This window comes from Neofelis nebulosa, chromosome 7 (genome assembly GCF_028018385.1).
Source record: "Neofelis nebulosa isolate mNeoNeb1 chromosome 7, mNeoNeb1.pri, whole genome shotgun sequence".
Taxonomy (NCBI): Eukaryota; Metazoa; Chordata; class Mammalia; order Carnivora; family Felidae; genus Neofelis; species Neofelis nebulosa.
This window is the reverse complement of record NC_080788.1, coordinates 116,285,611-116,308,107: the sequence shown is the minus strand read 5'-3', so window position 1 is coordinate 116,308,107 and position 22,497 is coordinate 116,285,611. Positions and strand designations below refer to the sequence as shown.

At 49.8% G+C, this 22,497-nt stretch overlaps 1 protein-coding gene across 1 annotated transcript; it reads left to right on the top strand.

The window, feature by feature from the left end:
• Positions 1-10,621: 10,621 nt before the first annotated feature.
• On the top strand, positions 10,622-18,104 carry CCDC177 (coiled-coil domain containing 177). The gene is made up of 2 exons (XM_058739467.1): positions 10,622-10,950; positions 11,912-18,104. The coding sequence occupies exon 2, from the start codon at positions 11,940-11,942 to the stop codon at positions 14,040-14,042; it is 2,103 nt and encodes a 700-aa protein (XP_058595450.1). The 5' UTR covers positions 10,622-10,950; positions 11,912-11,939; the 3' UTR covers positions 14,043-18,104.
• Positions 18,105-22,497: the final 4,393 nt, after the last annotated feature.

Below are 22,497 nucleotides of genomic sequence, written 5' to 3'. Positions count from 1 at the left end.
TCCTCTCTGACAGCAGGATGATTCAGATCAAGACCAGAGCTGAAGTCCAACGCTTAACCCACTGAGCCACCCAGGCGCCCCTCCCATTTGTTCTTAATATTTTGGCTTTACTGTCACTTCCCCAAGGGGGCCCTCTTATTCCCCAGACTAGGTGAGATCCCCTTGTCATTCCCTATCATAGCCCACACTGCTTATTCCTTGCCCTTATCCCTTGTTGCAAGGTGTACCTGTCTCTACCTCCACCCCACCCACAGACAGCTCAGGTTCTGTGAGGGCACGGCCAAGTCCGTCTGTTCACCACAGCCCTAGCACCTAGCCCCGGGTCTGCGCACAGAAGGCACTCAAGACCATGGAGCGTCTGCTGAATGAATAAAGGAGGAAGAAAAGACAAGTCGAATGGTGAGGGTGCAGTGCAGAGACCCTGCGGCCCCTTCTCGTTTTGGCTTGGCCAGTCTGGCTTCCCTTGTCAGATACAGTGGGCGTGGACACATAGGGGGCTGACATTTCACTTCCTATGCCAGGCAGGGGAAGCCGGTGTTTCCCGAAGATACATGTTGTCATTGTTCCAGCTGCGTGATGAATAACAGCCATTCTCCCCCAAGGATGAAGTCATTTCCTTGGAACCAACATAAACCCACAGGAAAGGAAAGTAGCATTTACTGCATACCTACTATGTGCCAAGCAAGCGGGTATCTTATCTGATTCTCATAAGAGTGTTGCAAAGCAGGCATAATTCCTTCCTTCCTTTTTCTTTTCTTTTCTTTCTTTTTTTTTTCTTTCTTTTTTTTTTTTTTACAAATAATGTAACTGAGGCTCAGAAACATTAACCACTTTGTCATGTTCACAAAAAAAGACAGAGTTGAAATGTGGTCACATGTGTATGCGGCAGCCCACAGCTGCCTCTCTGCTTGCCTCAAAGACCAAAGGCAGGATGGGAAGAGACTCCCAAAAAAGATAAAAACGGGGAACGGTGGAGTAGGGAAACAGGACCATGTGTACGTGCTTCCACTTATTCCTCAAATCTTTATTAAATATTTATGTCAGGCACAGGGGCTGGGGACACATGCCATAAAATACAGTTCCTCTGCCCCCAGAGGCCACTGTCTAATGCACGAACCATGTAAGAAATTCAGAAATTACAGTTCGGCAAGACTGATGCTATTAGGTCACTTAATTCCATTTTGTTTAAATGTTTATTTATTTTTGAGAGAGAGAGAGACAGAGCACGAGCAGGGGAGGGGCAGAGAGGGAGAGAGACAGAATCCGAAGCTGGTTCCAGGCTCCGAGCTGCCAGCACAGAGCGCGACACGGGGCCAGAACCCACGAACGGTGAGACCATGACCTTTGATGAAATCACACGCTTAGCAGACTGAGCCACCCAGGCTCCCCCTATTTTTTGGTATTTGAAGTTCTCTATAACAAAATGTCTAAAAATATACATTGGGATGCCATCCAAATGCAATGCTCAGGGTGTGGTAAAAGCACAACCCAGAATGGAGATCTAATCAGGGAAGGCTCCACTGAGGAGGCGACATTTGAGCCGAGTTCTGTGAGGCAAGAGGGAGTTGGTGACACAGAGTAGCATGGATCAAGTACTGCAAAGAGTACGTGCAGAGACACAGAAGCATCAAACAGCAGGGCCTCCTTAGGGAATGGTGGGTACAAGTCAAGTCCAAGGCCAAAAATGAAGAAGATATTGTCTTCAAAGTTGCCTTGTGAAATAGTCTCTCAGGTGCACTCAGCACCTCTCTGGGTTTTAGGGATTACTTTTGGTGTTTTCAGGCCCGGTTTCTCACTTTAGAAGATTGGCGCCAGAGCCAAGAGATAAGCGGCGGCGTGGCGCCACCTGGAGGTCAAAAGGTGAAGTGAGCCTCGAGGTCCCCTCTGGAAATTTGCCTTGGGCAACCCAAAACAATCCCGCCTGCTACTCAGCTCTCTCAGAGCAACAGGCAAATCCTCCGATCCCCAGAAACAAAAGGCAAAATAAGTAGAGGGCAAGGTTTCCAAATGGAGCAGAGGAACTGAAGGCCAAGTTAGAGACACATTCTACACGTGCAAGGGAAATCAACCAAAAGAAAGCTTGGATTTGCTCATTTCATCCAAACTACTACTAACTATTGATGGCCTGTTTGTTGAGGCTTACTCTGCACCAGGTACATGGGCATATTGTGCTATGTGCTGAACATATTCATCTCCTTTAAGTCTCAGCAAAAACCTTATTTAAAAAAAATTTTTTTTATCTTTAAGTAAGCCCCACACCCAATGTGGGGCTTGAACGAGGACGTGGGGAAAAGGGAACTGTCATATGCTATTGGCAGGAATGCAAACTGGTGTGGCCACTGTGGAAAACAGCATGGAGGGTCCTCAAAATCGAACTACCCTACAATCCAATAATCGCACTACTGCGTATTTATCCAAAGAATACAAAAATACTAATTCAAAAGGATACACACGGGGTGGGATGCCTGGGTGGCTCAGTCGGTTAAGCCTCTGACTCTTGGTCTCAGCTCAGATCATGATCTCATGGTTTCGGGAGCTGGAGCCTGGCATCAGGCTCTGTGCTGACGGTGTGGAGCCTGCTTGGTATTCTCTCTCTCCCTCTTTCTCTCTCTCTGTCCCTCCCTTGCTGGTGCTGTCTCTGTCTCTCTCAAAAATAAATAAATAAAAACATAAAAAAATTTTTTTTCAAAAAGATACATTATCAGATGTTCAGAGCAGCATTATTTATAGTGGCCAAATTATGGAAACAGCCCAAGTGTCCAGTGACTGAAGAAGGGATAAAGATGTGGTATATACACACAATGGAATATTACTCAGCCATAAAAAAGAAGGAAATCTTGCCATTTCCAATGACTCGGATGGAGCTAGAGAGTATTATGCTAAGCGAAATAAGTCAGGCAGAGAAAGACAAATACTATATGACTGCACTCATATGTGGAATTTAAGAAACAAAACTAATGTGCAAAGGGAAAGAAAAAAAGAAAGAGGGAGGCAAACCAAGAAACAGACTCTTAACTATAGAGAACTAATGGTTACCAGAGGGGAGGTGGGTGGGGGATGGGGGAAATAGGGGATGGGGATTAAAGAGTGTACTTACCATGATGATAAATAAATAAATAAATAAATAAATAAATAAATAAGTAAATAACAGGTCTAAAGTGTAACTCATCATCTTTGCCAAAACTTCTTCCTCTTACTCTATTTTCCAACTCAGCAAATGCCACAACCCTCCCCCCACATCCAGTTGTCCAAGCCAGAAACCTAAGAATTTTGAGTCACACCTAATCGTGCAACAGTAAATATCTTTTAACATTTTTCTATTCCCTCTGTCCTCTGTCCTCACCGCGGCTGCCCTCGTTCAGGCCATGGCAGTCTTGTGCCTGACTCAATGAACTCCCAACAGTCCTCCTTCCCAGCACTGCTGGGACTGATCTATAACCATCTCCCCTTTTCTCTTAATAATAGGGCCCCACGAGAGTGATCTCAGGGCTTAGCAAACTATAGGCACTCGATCAAAATCTGAATGACTGCAGATAGCCAGGAACCATTATTTCCATTTTATCAGTATTATGGGCTGCATTATGTCCCCTCAAAACTCCACGTTGCTGTCCTAAACCCCCGTGTACCTCAAATGCAACTGGGGATGGGGGCCTATAAAGAGGTTAAGTGGGGTCATCCTGGTGGGCTCGTGTCCTTATAAGAAGAGATTAGGCCAGGGGCGCCTGGGTGGCGCAGTCGGTTAAGCGTCCGACTTCAGCCAGGTCACGATCTCGCAGTCCGTGAGTTCGAGCCCCGCGTCGGGCTCTGGGCTGATGGCTCGGAGCCTGGAGCCTGTTTCCGATTCTGTGTCTCCCTCTCTCTGCACCTCCCTCGTTCATGCTCTGTCTGTCTCTCTCTGTCCCAAAAATAAATAAAAAACGTTGGAAAAAAAAAATTAAAAAAAAAAAAAAAAAGAAGAGATTAGGCCAAAGAAAGATGTCCCAAAGAGAGAGATGTCAGAATGAAGCAACCCTTCTCACAACTTGATCTTGCACTTCCAGACTGTGAGACAACAAATTTCCATTGTTGAAGCACCCGGTGTGTGAGATTGTTACAGCAGCCTTAGCAAACAAATACAATCCAGAAAGGAAATCAGACTCAGAGAGGTTGAAGAACTTACCTAACACTGTATGGTAATTAGTCATGCGCTAGTTAGCAATGCATTAATGACATTCTGCCTTGTGGTTACTCTTTTAAGTTGTTTACCAACTCTTGTAACTGATTGAACCCTATTATCATTGAACTTCTTGAATATTTGGGTATTGTTACTTCAACTGGCACTCAAGGGGGAGGGTCAGTCTCAACCTTCTCGGTACCCCCCCCCAGGCTTCCTGGCCAAGCTTGGTGCTTTTTAATAGCAAGTTTTCATTGCTTTTGTTGTTGTTGTTCTTGTGTGATTGATGGACACATCTGGATGGGTAAAATAGAGCCTGATGGCAGATTCCTGATTCCCAAGACGAACAGGCAAACAGGGGCCACAATCTCCAGTAATGGAATATGATTCATCTCTGAATCTCCAAGTATAAACATCAGAAAGACTGGTTTAAGACATTATGAGAGTAACGGTGCACAACATTTGAAGTTAGGACTGTCCATTACATAAAAAAGGAATTAGTAAGAGTGTGTGTGCGTGTGTGTCGCAGACAGTGGGGGAAGTGGCCTGTGGGGAACAGAAGCTGTAACTTCAGAGTAGCCACTTTCAAAATGGAAGGGCCCCGGGGCTCCTGGGCTGCTCAGTCAGTTAAGGGTCTGACTTCGGCTCAGGTCATGACCTCTAGGTTTGTGAGTTCCAGCCCTGTCGAGACTCTGTGCTGTCAGCTCAGAGCCTGGAGCCTGCTTTGGATTCTGTGTCTCCCTCTCTCTCTCTGCCCCTCCCCAACTCACGCTCTGACTCTCTCTCTCTCAAAAATAAATCTTAAAAAAAAAAAAAAGGAAGGCCCCTAAAGTGCTGATCACGCAGGCGGCTTCATGCCAGAGACAGACAACCCAGTGAGAGAGGCAGAGGGGCTGGAAACAAGGCCAGCTCCTGAAGAACAGCCCGCTCTTTTGAGCAGATCCATTTTGTTCACAGACAAAACAGCCATGGGGCAGGACCCCCCCCCCCCCCCCCCCCGCCACCCCAGTGCATGGTCATACTCAGGAACAAGGACACTTCTCCAATGTCATGGCAGGGGAGGGCGGTGGATGGAATGAGGTGTGGCCCTTCTTAAAGTGAGAGAAAACCCCATCAGATGAACTGTAAGACTCCTAGATTCCCTTGCTGAGGCACCTCCGTGGTCTAGGGCAGGTTGGTCTCTCCTGTCCCTATGAGCATCACCTGCTTATCATACCGAACTCCCAAAAAGTCATCAAAGTGGCTAACTCCCAAAAAGTCATCAAAGTGGCTTAACAGCTCAAAAATACTTTGACAAAGGCCACTTTCCTTGTATATATGGTGAGCAAAGTAACACCAATTAGACGCGTTCACGCACTCTTGTTGACCCATTCAGCAGGAGGACCTACTATGGGCCAGGCCCTAGGCAGTTGTGAGTGAAAACAGACAGGAACGTGTCCTCCTGCAGCTTTACAAGTCCCCACTGCCTACACACCGAGTTGTAACCAAGCTGGTAGTCTTTGAGTGATTCTTTTCCTACAGTTTTTTCCCTTCCTGTATTTTCTCTTTTCCTACTGTCACAAACACATATTACTCCAACAAAATACGAAATAAACAATTTCTTCTCATTTATTTATTTTGAGAGAGAGAGAGAGAGAGAGAGAGAGCAAGCCAGGGAGGGGCAGAGAGAGAAAGAGAGTGAATCCCAAGCAGGCTCTGTGCTGTCGGCACAGAGCCTGATGCAGGGCTTAAACTCATGAACTGTGAGATTATGACTTGAGCCGAAACCACAAGTTGAATGCTTAACCGACTGAGCCGCCCAAGTGCCCCTAAACATTTTATTTTTAACTAATATTACCTTTTACGTGCCAGTTTGTCCTGAATTTCTTCTGAAGGCCTTAGTCCCAAGAACTGGGAATGGGTTACATTTTGCACTGTGCATTACACTGATCTAGTCAGGAGGCAGAAACCAGACAGTAATCTACAAAGGAAGCTCATATAAGGAGGCATTAAGCTATAAAAGGAGAATAAATATAGATATACAGAGAACTCTCAAGGGTTCCCTAAGGCTGAGAGAGAGTACTCAGAAGGGACAACTTGGAAGGGAACCCCCCCCCCCCCCCACTCGGGGTTGGGATTCAGAGCCTATTGGGAAAGGTGTGATTGCAGCTCCCTGGATGGCAGAGAAGTTTGTCTGGGGCAGGGCTGCTCCACAGGCAAACAGGAAATCATCTTTAGAGGTAGACTAGACTGGAGAAAGGGAGTCAGAGAACCACTATGGGGCATGCGGTTTAGCATCTGTGGTGTCTGCCTCAGGAAGGCCCAGGAAGGTGCTCACCAGACCTGGGCCGGGGCTGTGAGTCACTGATGGCTCTGGGGACACAGCTGGAGCAAAGTGTCACAGGATGTTCCCCCACACCCACACCACTCATCAGGCAGCAGGAACAAGAAAAAGCAGAAATCACAGCACAAAGGAACCAGGAAGAGAAGCCCCTTTCTCCTGCAACGTCCCTCTGGCTCCCTCTACTGGCTAACCTTAGCATTGTGCTTACTGTCAGGTAGAAAATGCACACAGTCCACTCTCCCAGAGCAGGAAGAGTGAATTTGGAGGTGCAAGTCAATAAACTGATAGCTGGGCAAAAAGCTATCATCAGTCATTAGAACAGAGACTGGCAAACTTGTTCTTCGAAGAGCCTGACAGCAAACATTTTAAACTTTGTGAGTCATACATACAGTCTCTTTCAAAACTACTCAATTCCGATACTGTTGCCAAAAGGTAGTACAGACAACATGCAAACAAATAAACATAGCTGTGTTTCAATAAAACTTTATTCACAAAGACAGTCAGTGAGTAGATTTGGCCCACAGATCATAGTTTACCAACTCTTGATTTAGAGCTTTAGATGGAATAATCTCCATTCTATGAATAGGATTATATTGAGAAGAGGGAAGAAACACAAGTGCACGGAGCTGAGGTAGGTGGTGAGGACTGAGAAAAATGAACTTAAATGGAGATAATAGTGTCTACATTGTAGGAGGGTCTTTTGGTCCAAATTAAGTGAGTGTTGTGGACTGAATGGTTGTGTCTCCCCCAAATTCAAATGTTGAAATCCTAACCCCCAGTGTGATGGTATTTGGAGATGGAGGTAACTAGGTAATGGGGTTGGAGCCCTCTTGATGGGCTTTGTGTCCTTATAAGAAAAGACAGGACAGAACTTGCTCTCTCTCTGCTCTCCGCCAGGTGAGGTTACAAGAGGCTGGCTATCTGCAAACCAGGAAGTGGGGCCCTCACCAAACACCACACCTTGATCTTGGACGTCCCAGCCTCCAGAACTGTGAGAATGTTTGTTGTTTATGTTCATGGTAATTTGTTATAGCTCCCAGGCTGCCAGTGAGCTGTTCTATTAAGGGATCTAACAAGGTACTTAGTAAATTATCATCTCTAAAGGCCTGTGCAACGCAAAATAACAGTCCATATTGTGGCTCCTCTTTTGAGGAAGCTGAGGCTCAGAGGAGCTAAGAAGCTTGCCTGAAATCATACAGCCTGGTTAGCGGCCGTTTGAACGAGTAGTCTGTATGACTCTAAGAGTCACCTTCCTCATCACCATGTCCGCAACCTCACTCACAAGGGGCAGATGCATGTTCCCAAACTGGGCTGCTTTCTTTACTGGCTGCCATAATAAAACTGGATTTAATACCTTTGATGTTTGGCAGGCTAGGACTCCCAACCTGAAGGAAGCCAGTACTTAACCTGTTTGAAACCCAGCTCCTGAAATGTCCAAGGCACCTAAAGATGAGAGGTGAGAGATCCAGGATAATTCAGTAGTACCCCCACTGTTTGCCAAGTCAGTTCTGCTCAAGTGGCTGGCTAGAGATCAGTGTCCTATTTCAGGGACCCCTTTCCATGCCCTCTCCTTCCCTGACCTTTCCCGTAGGTGAATCATTCCTTAATCAAAGGTGGGACATTTGTTGGGCTTCCCCTTTAAAACTTACAGATACTACAGATGTTTCCTGATTGATTCTGACCATACCTGTAAGATGAGATTTATCCAAATGAATAGTAACTATTTACTAGCCCACTGTAGTCCACTAGTCCACTAACTGTAACTAGTCCACTCATCTGAATCCATAGATCCTTTACTTTACTTCTAGATGCATTACAAGGCATGAGATCCACTTCAGAATCAGACAGAGCCAGGTCCGAATCCCAGCCCCAACTCTTACTAGCAAATCTGATCAATTGCTCCTTTTCTCTGTTGAGAGCAATTCTCCATGGCATTTCTGCATATCTTGTACAGGCTTTTATTCTGGACTATTTTCCAAGGATGTGTGTACAGCCCACATCCCTGGAAGACAGAGAGAGAAGGAGTCTCCCTCCAGGTCAGAGAAAAGACTTGATCTCGGTCCCAGATAACCAAGATATTGCCTCCCTCTGGGGCAAAGGTTGAGCAGGTCTGCTAGTCCCCGCCCTGAAAAGATGAAGAGATACTAAATTTAGTAGGGTCATTCACCTGTGACACAAACCCATTGTATGTAAAATAGCTATCTGGGCCCATCTCCCCATGGCTCCGAGGGAGTTGGGCACAGGGGAGGCAACAAAAACACGGACCTCCTGCTGTCTGCTGTGCCAGAAGTAACAAAGTCCTTTGTTTCTGACCAAGGACATGCTTGTCCAGCATCTATGAAACTGGCAGGCTAATGTGTCCGCATGTCAGTGGGATGAGGTCTCAAGCCCTTTACAGCTCCAAACGCTCTCATCCAAATGTCAAAGAATCAGTGATACTTTCTCACCTCCCCCGAAACCTCAACCTCCTGCAGTTTGGCATTGACCCCCAGGACGATACTGAGGCTGTTTTTGTTGATGTCACCAAAAACCCCGTCACTGCCAATTTCAGTGGGTATTTGATGCCAGGGGAAATCCTTCTAGACCTCTGTGGCCTCGACACTAGGGTACCCCCTCCTGGAGTGCTCTGTTGTTAGCCTCACAGGACCTCAACTTTCGTGCTAGTGCTGACTGGTCCCCTTCATGGACTCCTGTTCCTTTAGCAGCCTCATCATGCCCTGCCTGCCTCCCTTGTCACTCCTCCTGCCCTTGCTGGGTGATCTCACTCCCACTGCTGGTTTTAGGAACACCGTATGTGGTGATGATGTCCTAAACTCTAGCTCCAGTCGAGACGTCTTACACAACTTCCCAGCCACCTGCTGGGCAGCTCCACCTTACATGCAAGTGGTCCAAGAAGAAACTCCTCTCTCCCAGGCTCTCCTCATCACCTACTCCTCCCTCCTGGCTCCGTACTCTCACTGGGTGCACCCAGCTACCTCACTGCTCCAGGAAGTATCCCTGACCCTTCACTGCTTCTCACACCCCCAGGGCCAAGCTATCTTTGAACATTCTTTGTCTATTTCAGGAATCTGTACACCCCCCAGCTCAACCAGACCTACTTGTCCTGCTGCTGTTCCCCCTCAAGTCCCAACCTTTCCTGCCTTGGGCGATGGTACAGCTAACAGGGCTTCCGGCCTCCCGTTGACCTCCCCTAAAGCCCTCATTCCATTGCTGCTAGAGTTACGTTCTGAAAATATAAATCAACCCACGTCATTTTTCTGCTTTCAATCCTTCACTTGCTCCTCATTACCATCTGACAACATCAAGATTATTGACAACATAGTTTACCATGCTCTCTAATATTATGTCCCACGCACCCAGCAAGCTCCCTCCAGGCCTCCCTTCTGCTTCCTGTGGCCAAAACCACTCCAAATGGAAAAAAGGTGGGGAGGAGGTGTCTCAAAATAACACCCATTAAACAGCGCTAACTGGTTCTAATGCGTATTATCTGGAACCAGGAAGTCCCCCAAATTTGCATTAAACACTGGTCACACATCTTCTGCTTGCCTCAAAACAATCTGAGCGCTTAGTTTTTCTTAAAAAGTAACATTAATAATTTGGATTAGGAACCATATTTCTACTCAATTAGTTACTATCAAGTTTATATGTTTCTCAGGGTTCCCTTGAGAAGCAAGCCAAACTATTCCTTCATTCTACCCAGTGAAGGTGCTTAAAGATTAGTTTCTCAGTGGACATATGCTCCAAGTAAGTGTGTGTGTATTCACCTATATCCCTATTTGGGATATGAATATATATTTGGGAATATATTTATTTGGGGGAATATGTATTTGGGGGAATATATATTCCCCCAAATATATATATATACATATATATGTATGTATGTATGTGTATATATATATATGTATATATACGTATATGTATATATGTATATATATGTATATACATCCATCTCTACAAAATATACATATATATTTATATTTCATATAGAAAATATATTCCATATATTTTTACATATGTATATATTTATATTTCATATATAAAAACATATTTCATATGTATATATAATTTCTCTTCGCCCTCTAAGCAAACAAACCAACATTGAATGTCCACCAGGAGGCGCTGAGGGCGACGCCAGACCTGCGGTACCTTCCCGGTTGGAGAGGCAGCGAGGGATGCAGCAGCGATGGAACCCGGCTTCCTTTTTTAAAAGAATCAGCGTGAGGGAAGGGAGCAGCGCTGCGTTATTTTAGGGAGGCCTTGTCGCACTCCCCCTCCCGCGTGTAGGTAGCGTCTGGGATGTGTGCGGGCCCCATGGAGAGACGCTGGCGGTGGCTGCGGTGGCAGCTGGGGCTCCTACCGCGCCTGCAGCCGTTAGTAACCCGACCCCGCCGGCGCGGGGATTGAAGACGCGCAGGGGAGAGCGGCGAGCTGCGAACAAAAGCCCTCCGCGCGGGGCCGGAGCCCGGAACGTGTGGTGAGTGAACCGGCCGGGAGACCCGGGAGCAGCGGGCACTGGCGTGGCTGGGCAGGCAAAGTCCCCGGAGCCCACCTCACTGAGATACGGTAGGGGGACTCGGAGGATATCCAGGGGCAGGTGTCCGAGCCTAGACTGGGGTGGATTGGTGCCTTTAGCACATTCAGACTTGGAGGGCATCGGGTGCATTTGAGAGGACCCAGGCGCCTTCCCCATCCCCAGCAAACACCCGCGAGGGGTGGGGGTGGGGGCGGGCACAGCTCCTAGCAAGCCCTGCCCAAAAGGCAGAGCCAGGATCGAACACCCCTCCCGGGGAGGCCTTTTGTAATTGAGGCATTTTGCTTTGCCCTTCCATCAGCTCCGGACCCGGGTCTCCCTTGGCAGGGGGAAATCGTATGGTATATCTCATGTAAATTTATCATACAAATCACAGGGCTTCTGGGCCTAATCCCAAATAAACTTCTTCCCTAGGCAAATGGGGTCCTCGCAGCAATGAGCTCTGAGGATGAACAGGCCTCTTTTTTTTTTTTTTTTTTTTTTTTTTTTTGTTCCTGCAAAGCTGCGTCCCGGGTCCCCGCCTAAGCTACAAACAAATACACTAATCCTCCCGGGAATCCTCCACTGCCTCCCTGGCCGGCCACTGCCTGCACCGCGATCTTTTCATTTTAACTTGCAGCAGGAAGGAGATGCATCCAGCGGGCCAGATGTCCTGGGGAGCCGGGTCCCACGACCCTGCCCTGCACACCGGGGCTGACGGAGGTTGAGGCTTTTCTCCTTGCACCAGTACCCGCCCCCTCCCACCCCCCGCCTGGGTTTTCAGGACAGCGGTATTATGATTTACGTTCCCCGGGGCCTCTGAGCCTAATCCCAAAGCGGATTAAGTTGGGAGGGGGTGTATATGAATGGGGCAGACGGAACCGCTCTCATGTATTCCTCGGTGTCCCTACCTTGTCATCCGCAGAGACTCCACAAAAGGACAGGGCTCAGCCATGGTGGACCCTGTGCCGGAAGAGGAGAAGGAGGGAGCCGAGCCTGAAGGTTCAGGAGGGGACGGCGCTGCCGCGTCCGTGCCCCCTGACGCCCAGGGCGCCCAGCAGCCCGCCGCCTCCTCGGCCTCGGCCTCCGCGGCGGCGCCCCGCAAGGCTGAAGTCCCGAGCGTAGCGGAAGAAGGCGGGCGGCGGGAGCAGTCTCCACTGCTGCATCTCGACCTCTTCAACTTCGACTGTCCGGAGGCCGAGGGCAGCCGCTACGTGCTGACCAGCCCTCGCTCGCTGGAGGCCTGCGCTCGCTGCGCCGTCAAGCCAGTGGAGCTGCTGCCAAGGGCCCTGGCCGACCTGGTGCGCGAGGCCCCGGGCCGCTCCATGAGAGTGGCCACCGGCCTGTACGAGGCCTACGAAGCGGAGCGACGCGCCAAGCTGCAGCAGTGCCGGGCCGAGCGCGAGCGCATCGTGCGCGAGGAGAAACGGCGCCTCTTCACGCCACTGGGCCAGGCGGCCGCCGCCGCCTCGGGCGCCAGCGCGGGCGGCAGCAGCAGCAGCTGCAGCAGCGCCAGCCTCCCGGCCTCGCCCGCGCCGCGTGCCGCCCGCAAGGCCTCCTCCAGCCCGTCCCCTGCTCGGACGCAACCTCCGCCCGCGGGTTCGCGGGCAGGTAGGAAGAGCCACTCGCTAGACTCGCTGTCCCGACGGCGCGAGGGCGCCCTCAGCTCCGAGTCCGGCGCGTCGTCGTCGTCCTACAGCGGGGAGAGCCTGCGGGAGCTGCGCTGGCCTCCGCGGGCCTCGGCCAGGAACAGCTGCCCAGCGGGCTCCGCGTCCTCCGCCCCCAATCCTCTGGGCCGCCCATCTGCCCTGGCCCTGGTGCCGCTCACCGGCCGCAGCTTCAGCCTGGGCGACCTGAGCCACTCGCCGCAGACGGCTCAGCACGTGGAGCGCATAGTGCGCCAAGTGCGCGCCGAGCGGGGCCTGCGGGGAGTGCCGGAGCGCGACCGCAAGATCGCGGCGCTGATGCTGGCGCGCCACCAGGAGGAGCGCCTGCTGCTGGAGCAGCGCGCCGCGGCCCACGGCCAATGGGAGCAGCAGCGCGTGCGCGCCGAGCAGCGGCGGGAACGCGAGGAGCGGGAGAAGCAGCGCGCGCTGGAGCAGGGCCGCCGGGCCTGGGCGGCGCAGGTGGAGGAGCGGCGCGGCCGCCGGGGGCGCGAGGAGCTCGAGGCGGCGCGACGACGGCAGCGGCAGTGCGAGCGCAGCGAGGAGCGGCGGCGGGAGCTGGCGGAGCGCCAGGGCCTGCTGCGGCGGGAGCGGGCAGAGCGCGCGGCCCGGGAGGATAGGCTGCGCAAGCTGCAGCAGGAACAGAACCTGAAGCAGCGGGAGGAGGGCCTGCAGGAAGGGCGCGAGCGGGCCGAACAGGCCCGCCGGGAGCGCGCCCAGCGCGCGGCCCGCACCAAGCAGCGGCAGGAGGGCCAGCTGCAGCGGGAGAAGCGGGAGCTGAGCCGGGCCGAGCGGGCGCGCCACGAGGCGCTGCTGCAAGGCCGGGTCCGGCAGGAGCGCGCGGAGCGAGAGGGCCTGCGGAGCTCGCTGGAGGCCAGCTTGGGCCGCGCGCAGGAGAACTACGAGCAGCTGGTGGAGCAGCGCGCCCGCGAGCTGCGGGAGCGGGCCCGGCGGGAGGAGCTGCAGGGCCGGCGGGCCAAGGAGACGGCCGAGCGCAAAGAGCGCGAGCACCAGGCGCACCTGGAGGCGCTGGCCCGGGCCGGAGAGCGGCGGCTGCAACACGCGGCGCAGGCGGCCGAGGAAGCGGTGCAGCAGAAGGCGCGGCGTGTGGGCCAGAGTCGGTTGGAAAAGGAGCGGGCCCAGCGCGCCAATAAGGAGAAGGTGGAGAGGGACGAAGACTGCCGCCGGCGGGAGCTACTGCAGGCCATCGGGCGCAAGCTGGAGCGCAGCGAGCAGCTGTCTCGGGAGCGGAGGAGCGCGCTGGAGAGCGCCCGCTCCACAGCCCGGGCCTCCTTCCACGTGCGGGAGAAGGTGCGCGAGGAAACCAACACGCGCTCCTTTGACCGCATGGTGCGGGAAGCCCAGCTGCACGCCAACCTGGACCGCAAATGACCGCCACCCCTGGCTGGCCAGCCTGCCACGCTCAGCCCTGGGCGGCCTCCCTTGGCCTTTATGACCAGACCGTGGAAGTCCCCCGTCGGGGCTCAGCACAGTGGCCTCGCCAGGCTTCCGATCAGAGAGGCGTTGAGAGGACAGATAGGAGACCTGACAGCCCCACCGCCTTTTTAAAAACGGACTTTGTTTGGAAATGACAGAGCACAATCTTTGACCACATCCACCCTTGGTGGCTCCCGCAGCTACCCTTGCCAAGCTTCCCCATGTGTCTTTGGGATTGGAATAGAAAAAGAGTTGGGGAGAAAGAGGCTGGGTCGGGCCTGCAGGGAGGGCCCCCCTGGGAGTGACCGCCCCTTCTGCAGCAGTGAGCCCAGGCACCTGTCGCACATTGGTGTCTGAGGTGACAGCGGAGGAGGCATCCCCTCGGCTCGCCTTCATCTTTTTAAATCTGGCAAGTTGCACAAAGCGTGGAGGCCACGCAGAAAAGCACAGCTCTTCCAGCGTGTTAGGCCACACCAAGTGACCCCAAAAGCAATGGGTTCTTTGTATGCTTGACTTTTAATCTGCCACTTGAGCAAACTCTGATCTTAGTTCTGATAGATTTTTGGTTGATTCCCCTCGGCTTTCTAGTTAGACAATCATCTGCAAATTTATGATTCATTTGTGTCTTCTTTTCTCTCTCTCTCTCTCTCTTCTTATTCTTCCAAGGGACACAAGAAATGTGTTGTTGGTTGGCTTGGTGACGCTGTTTTGGCTTTAGTGGAAGCCCCCAGCCCCGGGGGAGATGAGTTCCCTAGGCAGCAGTGTTCCACCAAATGATTCTTTCTTGCAGGGTAGTTTCAGGGGAGGCAGCGGTCTGACGCCCACCTCCCAACGTGGATGTGAGCCCATTCCTCGAAAGACAGCGGCCATGCCTTAAGAAGCAGAGCTACCTTATGTGCCTGCCCAGGCCAATCCTGCCTCAATCTCCAGCCCTGGATGCAGCCCCGAGGGTGGGCGCAGCGAGTCTGGAGCTAGGATTTCCTCTGCGGAAGAATCCTCACAGCTGCTCAGAGGGTGATCTCCTGGGGTGGCTGGGATCCTGCCGCTTTGCTGTTGAGAGTTGTGTTTGCTATTGTTGGTGGTATGTTTCCCCCTCGTCCTCCCCCACAGAAGAAAAAGAGAATGTCCCCCTCACCCCCCCCCCCCTTAAGTTCCTGGTTCTCTCTCACTTGTGACTTAAAGTGTTTAATCAGTCTCTCCGTGCCTCACCTTTCCCATTGGCCAGATGGGGCCATCAGTACTCTTTTCCAGGTACCTCAAGGTCTTCCGGATCCAAAGCACCGCCTCAGTATTATTTGTTGGTCTTCTTTGTGCCTTTCTTGACCTGGAGTAGGGAGGCAGGAGGGCTGCTGTTGGCCTAGCTGGTTTCTGGGAATATGGATTCCTGGTGTTGGAGGGGGCCGGGCGTGTCAGGACAGATGATCATTTAGCTTCTGGGGGAAAATACTTGCAAGTCTAACAAATTCCCATTCAGTTGTCTTCAGGCTACTTTAACCCTTAGAGTGCTTCCTTTCCATGAAGCCGAAATCAGCCGCCGGCCATATCTACCCATTGACTCTTGCCTTCATCACAGAAAACATTACTTTTTTCATTAAATCGGGACCAGGAAATAAAAGTTACCAAAAAACCAAAAACAAACAAAAGCAAGAATCAGGGTAGAGAACTACTATATTGGACATATTTCATGTATATTCTGCTGCGCAGAATTGTCCCTAAAATGTCTGATATTACACACACACATATACACACACTCCGTCTGTACCCCACCCCACCCCCAACTGCATGCCAGCAGATACGAAAGCATTGTGTAGAAGGGAGCAGTATTTGCGTGTTACACTTCAGGTGTAACACCGGGAAGAGAGCTGTGCCAAGGTTTATTTCTGGAAGGGGTGGATTTTTCCCTCAAATTTTCTTGTCAGTAACCAGGTTATCAGTAGCTAGCTATAACAATTGGCATTGTCTGTGAGTCAGGGGCATTTAAAGGGTTAACTGGATACTTACTGGTTCTTACCTTGTGGCCCCTGATTTCCTAGAGAGGCTTTGAAACCTTAATAGAAAGTTCCACCTAAAACTCCTTTCTTCTCAAGTATGTACATTCACTCGAGAAGGACACAGTCTGGTTTTGTGGATGAGACACTGAAAGGTACACAGGCGATCTTACCTCGCCCGTTGTTCAGTTTGTTTTCCGACTTACTGAGTGACTTTGGGTAGATCATCTCTCTGTGCCTTGGTTTCCCCACCTGTGGAGAGGGGGTCGTGTCTTTGGCCCTCCTCAGCACTGTGAAGATGAATCAGAGTCAAAGCGGTCTCTCAGTTCAATGACTTTGGAAGTGCAGGTGCAATTGCCATAAACAGAAAGGATCCTCTGACTGTACCGTGCCCAGAGAGTACAATGTACTGTTGCGATCTGGGGCAGAAAAGAATGGTCTCAAAAGCCCCATTACAGCTAACTGGAATTTAAATAAAAACTTTAAGAAAATAAAGAGTCCTTCAAGAAAAAAAAAAAAAAAAAAAAGCACATTGCAGCTCATAGTGTCGCATGTGATGCAAAGGCCCAGGTCTGAATGTCACCAAATTAGAGGTTTGCACTTAGAGAAAAACACTGTGTAAAGGAGAAAAAAACCCTTTGGATTAAAAAAAAAAAAATCCATAAAGCTAAATAAAATTAAATCAAAAACAGAAGCCAAACCTAGTAATGGTAAAGAATGGTTCTTCCAAATTTCAGACCACTCTGTCTGTAGAATATAGATCCATCTCTGTATTCTAGAATAAGTGGTCCTGTTGCCCTTTGAGGAGGAGTGATTTCCAGAATCCTTTGTTGGGCCCTTTATTTATAATCTTCTCTTTGAAGTGACACCAGAGAGAAGTGTCTTTTTTTCTGAAATACAGCAAGGGAAAATTGGAGGAGTGTGGGGCAGTGGGGCTGGTGGGTGAAGAAAGGCTTACTTCTCTTGATGTAAACATCCTAACAAGTGCCCAGAATTCACCTCAGAGTGCCATGCTGGACGTTTTCCTACCATCTGGAAGATTGCAGCCCTGAAGTGGCCTCAGATCTTCACATTTGCCCTCTCGGAGCGTCCTCCAGCTCTGAAAAGAGAGAACGTGAAGTGGAGTAAGGAGGGATGAGAAGGGTTGGAAGAAACTTTGGTTTGGTCCATTACCACGGAAGCAAGCAAGACAAAACTGTTTTGGATGGAATCATCAGTGAAGCTAGCCCAGTGTCCTGCTCAGGCAGTGACCAATGCCTTCACATCTGGACAGGAAGATGGAAGTTTCCCTTCAGAAGCTCACAGACTGAACCTTCAAGGGAGCAGTAACCAGGATTCGCCAAAGGTGAAGAGTGTATGGAGTAGGGCTGGCATATGAGAATGCAGTTTATGTTCAGGCCACTCTATGAAGTCCACCAGTTATCGTTCCCTCTCCTTTAAAAAGTCCATTGAAACAAAGGGGTGCCTGACTTTGTATCAGGGGCTGTATATTGTTTACTGTCAAATCCCCTATAGCTTACGGTTTAGCACTTCACGTATAGTAAGCACATAAATACTAGATGGAGAGAGGGATAGACAGTGGGTGGGTGGTAGATCAATCAACACTTCACAGTTCTAAGGAAATCTATGAAGAATAGATCGGGTGGGCAGGCCTCCATACTTTTGATGAATTTGTATCGAACATCTGCTGTGTGCCAGGCACTTCTTTTGATACTGGGAAGACAAAGTCTGGTCATTGACCTTGGGGACCATTTTTGCTTCATTGTCCTGAGCAGACATCTATATTTACCCATTGGGCTTACCTTCCTTCCCACCCTGATATCCATCCACAGGCAGGTCTTGCCTTGAAGCACTAACTTCAAGCCTTCCAGTTTCCAAGGGAGACACCATCTGCCAACCAATCATCATTCAGTCACTGTTGTTCTCTTTCCCTTGATTAATCAGGAGCCTTGATTAATCAGGTCAAATGCATAAGGTTATGTACTTAATCAGCTTTAAATTCCAGTAAAAAGAGAGACTATACCTTCAAGGGTGTTGTTTGTCACGATGTTAACAGAGGCAGAATAAATAGTGACCGTTGAAAAAATGGTCATTATCGTCAACCTAGAGAATGAGCCTCAGGCTATGCAGAGTCCCGATCACTAAAACAGGGTACCAGCTTCATCGTTCAAGACAAGAAACTCAACCTTCCAGAAGCGCTTCCAGTTTCAATGTTCCAACAAGATTTCTGATCAATACTAAATTGATGAGAAAGCTTAGTGAAGCAAATATCCTATTTCTTAAGACTTCCGGGTGATTGAGGTTCCCCACAGGTTGCTACGTGGACCTGAACGGCAGCTCCACTCTGCACGTCCCAGGGAAACATTTGGCAGGTGAGCATAAAGAAACCTGGCATTTCTTGACAGAACCTGGAACGCGGCTTTCAGGGACCCAGCGGATAACTCTCAGGGACCCAGCGGATAACTTTCAGTTCTAGAAATGTTGTTGAGGTCTCATATGTGGTACACTTGGCTTCGGGTGTCTGGTGCGGCACCTGCAGGATTACGACCCATCACGTGCTTTAGTTACATGACTCTGTAGAAGAGCACCTGGCCTGCTCACCATGTACTCTGTTCCATGGAGCTCTGGTGCTCTATGTATACGCACCTCCCCCCAGCCCCGTACATCCCTTCACATGCCCCTTCATACTGGGCCCTGGTGCTTTGGCTTCCCCTAAGTCAGGGCTGGGACAGAGGGTGGAGTAGAGTCAGTATCACATGTTAGGGTATAGAAGGGGAGGGTGGTTTCCTTTTGAGGAACAGTAGTGATCGTTGTTACTTCCTGACTCATCAAATACTGTCACGTCCCACATGAGCACAAACATAGTGTGAAGTGATTTTTAAATTACCTGCCATTTTGAAGTGTTCATGCCTTTCTTCCTCTCCACTAGCACAGTATTGATGGCATGTTTTTGTGTCAGACATTTGCACACTTCACAGGACTGTCAGAAAGACAGTAGGTCCATATCTGCTCCTGGGTTTGAGTGTGTGTATGCACACACACACACACACACACACACACACTCCTACAGATGTGGCTACCATACCTTCAAGGCAAAGAGTTTGGCAAAGAAGCAAGTATCTTGACTTTTTCCAGCTGTTACCTACTACTCCATGGGCCCCTCTTGCCATCTATAAAAGGAGGACAATAGATCCCACATGGTAGGCAGTTGTTAAATGAGTTGATGCTTGGAAAGCAGCACAGTCCCTGGGAAATAGCACTCAATTCGTGGATATTGTTATTCTGAACTTGGGAGGGTAGAGAAGGAAGGAATGAGGTAGACTGCACATCAGCCAGGTCGTTCTGGTGGACGCCAGGCTTTGATGGTAGCCCTTTGCAGTTGTCTGTATCCCTTGCTGTTTGGCAATCCCCCAAACGATCCAAAGGAAGGGGCTCTGGGATCATTGTTCCCCCCGTAATGTGCTGTAGCCTGGGGTCGGGGTGGGAGGGATTACCTTGTTTACCAAACGTTTGGCAATAAAATTGACATCTGATGGTAATTCTCAAAATTTTATTTTAAGGCTTCCTAAATGATGGCTAAGATGACAGAATGTTTTAAAATGGGGGAAAAGGATGTTCCTGACGTGGTGCCAAATTCTACAGTCGTATCTTTAGCAGAACCACATGGAAGAGGTTGTGGGAGGCACACTGGTACTGGCAGAAATTCTGGGATACGCCACTGTCTCTGCTGCAGTCACATGGGAATGAGAGACAGGGTCTGGGACCAGCCCAGCCTGGGGAAGTGCTGATGGGCTCATTGTAGGAACAGATGTGGGAGCAGAAGGAAAGAGCTGGGTGCGTTAGCATTGCATCATCCTCAACAAATGACTTTTCCTAAGAAGGCCCAGAAAACGCTATCCTTCCCTGCCCCACTGGCCCTGCAGACAGCCACCTGGAGGACAGCTGCAGGACTGGGCTTGTACAAGTTGAGTCCCTGTCCTGGACGTATATCAGGGCACTGACTGAGTGGCCCTTGCTGGCTCTCACTTGTGCATCAGGAACTGGGGTGCCCTCCTGCTTTGTCACATTTCTTCTGCCCTTGGACACCCTAGAAGGAGACCCCTGTGGGCCTTAGAGTCCTCCCGAGCCCTCAGAAAAATAGTAGAGCAGGCACAGCGTGCCTCCCAGGAACATCTGCTTGTTTGGCAAGTACTTGCAGGGTGAGCAAAATGCATAGCCGACGTGAACAATTTGCAAATGCCAGGATTACAGGTAGTGATAACTAAAGCATACCGAGCACTTACACTGTGCAACTGTTTTAAGCACCTAGTCCTCGCCAGGTCTCTATGAGGTAGGTACTATTATTTCCCCCATTTTACAGATGAGAAAACTGAGGTACCGAGTTTCAGTGACTTGCCCAAGGTCACACAGCTAGTATTGGGCATAATCGGACCTGGACTGAGTCTGACTTTATAGCAAATGCTCCTAACCAGTATGTTCTGTCACTTCTTGGGAATCAGTGGGAAAGATTTTTTAAAAATATTTTTATTTCATTTATTTTTTTAATAAAGTTTATTTATTTTGAGAGAGAACCAGTGGGGGAGGGACAGAGAGATAGGGAGACAGAGGATCCAAAACAGGTTCTGTGCTGACAGCAGACAGCCCGATATGGGGCTCGAACTCACGAACCAAGAGATCATAACCTGAGCCGAAGTTGGACACTTAAACCGACTGAGCCACCCAGGTGCCCGGGAAAGATTTTTGTTTTTAATTTTTAAAATTTATTTATTTTCCCAGCACAGAGCTTGACATGGTACTCAAACTCACAAATCGTGAGATCATGACCTAAGCCAAAATCAAGAGTTGGATGCTTAACTGACTGAGCCACCCAGGTGCCCAGGAAAAGATATATTTAAAAAAAATTTTTTTTAATGCTTATTTATTTTTGAGAGAGAGAGAGAGAGAGAGAGAGAGAGAGAGAGAGAGAGAGAGAGAGAGAGCATGAGCAGGGGAGGAGCAATGTGAGAGGGAGACACAGCATCTGAAAGAGGTTCCAGTCTCTGAGCTGTCAGCACAGAGTCCGACGTGGGGCTTGAAGTCACAAACACCTGAACTGAAATGAAGAGTCAGATGCTTAACTAACTGAGCCACCCAGATGCCCCCAGAAAAGATATTTTTTAAAAGGGGACCCTCCTGGGGGAGGAGGCTGCTTGGGATTCTCTCTCTTCCTCTCTCTCTCCATAGCCCTTCCTCCCACCTCTCAAAAATAAAATAAATAAACATTTAAAAAGGCAGTGCCCTCCTGGAGCCTTCCAATGCCAGCCATTTGAATCACCACCCACTTTGCCCAGATGTAAGGCCTGCAGGGAGAAAACTCAGACGTCATCCGGACTTGGTGGGTGGTGCTGGGACTGAGGGTGAGCCTGAGGCTCACTGCCTGGAGAAAAGATGAGGTTCTTATACAGATCCTAAAGCTACCACAGCTGGGTTGGTGCCTGTTCTAGAACAGAAGTTCTCCAAGGGTGGTCACAGGCCAGCAGGATCAGCATCAGCTATGCTAGGGGTGGGACCTGGCAATCTGTGATTTAACGAGCCCTGCAGATGATTCCAATGTGCCCCTAAGCTTGAGGGCGCTGCTCAAGACCTGTGCTTTCAGGAATCACTAACCACATAAGCCTGTTTCAATTTAAATTAGTCAAATTTAAGGGAAACTAAACATTCAAGCTCTTCTATCACACCAGCCACCTTTCTAATGTTCAGTGGCTACCCAATTGGACAGCATAGATCTAGAACATGGGCATCATCACAGAAAGTTCGATCGGGTTGCGATACTCTAGAACCTTGCTACTTCCTGTGGTCCACAGACATCAGCATTGGCATCACCTTGGAGTTGCTTAGAAATGCAGAACTCAGGCTCCATCCCAGAACTTCTGATTCAGAGTCTGCTTTTTTGCCAGAGACCCAGGTAATGTGTGCTGCTCTTTAAAGTTAGAAAACCACTGCTCTGCAAGGCAAGCCTAAATGTTCATTTTACATGTGTGGTTAACTCCCATTGGTAAATTCTCCCTACCACCTTATTTTCTTGTTTCTTGGCAACTCTTTCCTTCCTGACAAATGTGTATCATTTGGGGCTAGGCTGCCTCTTCCTAGGCCACCAGATCATATTTCACAACTCAAAGGGAAATTAGACACCTCCCATCCCTCTCTCCATTTGAATGATATGAATAAGTACCCTCCCCTGGCCAGACATTATCCTGGGGGTTCCCACACTCCACTCATTCTGATCTTATTGGGACGGTTGCAGGTGTCAAGGACTTGGCTTCCCAACTAACCCTAAGTATGTGGTTTTATGAAAGCGGGGGGGGGGGGGGGGAAGCTACCCGCTAGAGCAGTTTAACAAAAATCTCTCCTTTGCTCTCTCCATCTCTGGCCTGCCAGCTGCA

Bases quoted from the DNA above. Each gene is read 5' to 3' on its own strand.
- CCDC177 (XM_058739467.1), top strand. From the start codon at position 11,940: ATGGTGGACCCTGTGCCGGAAGAGGAGAAGGAGGGAGCCGAGCCTGAA.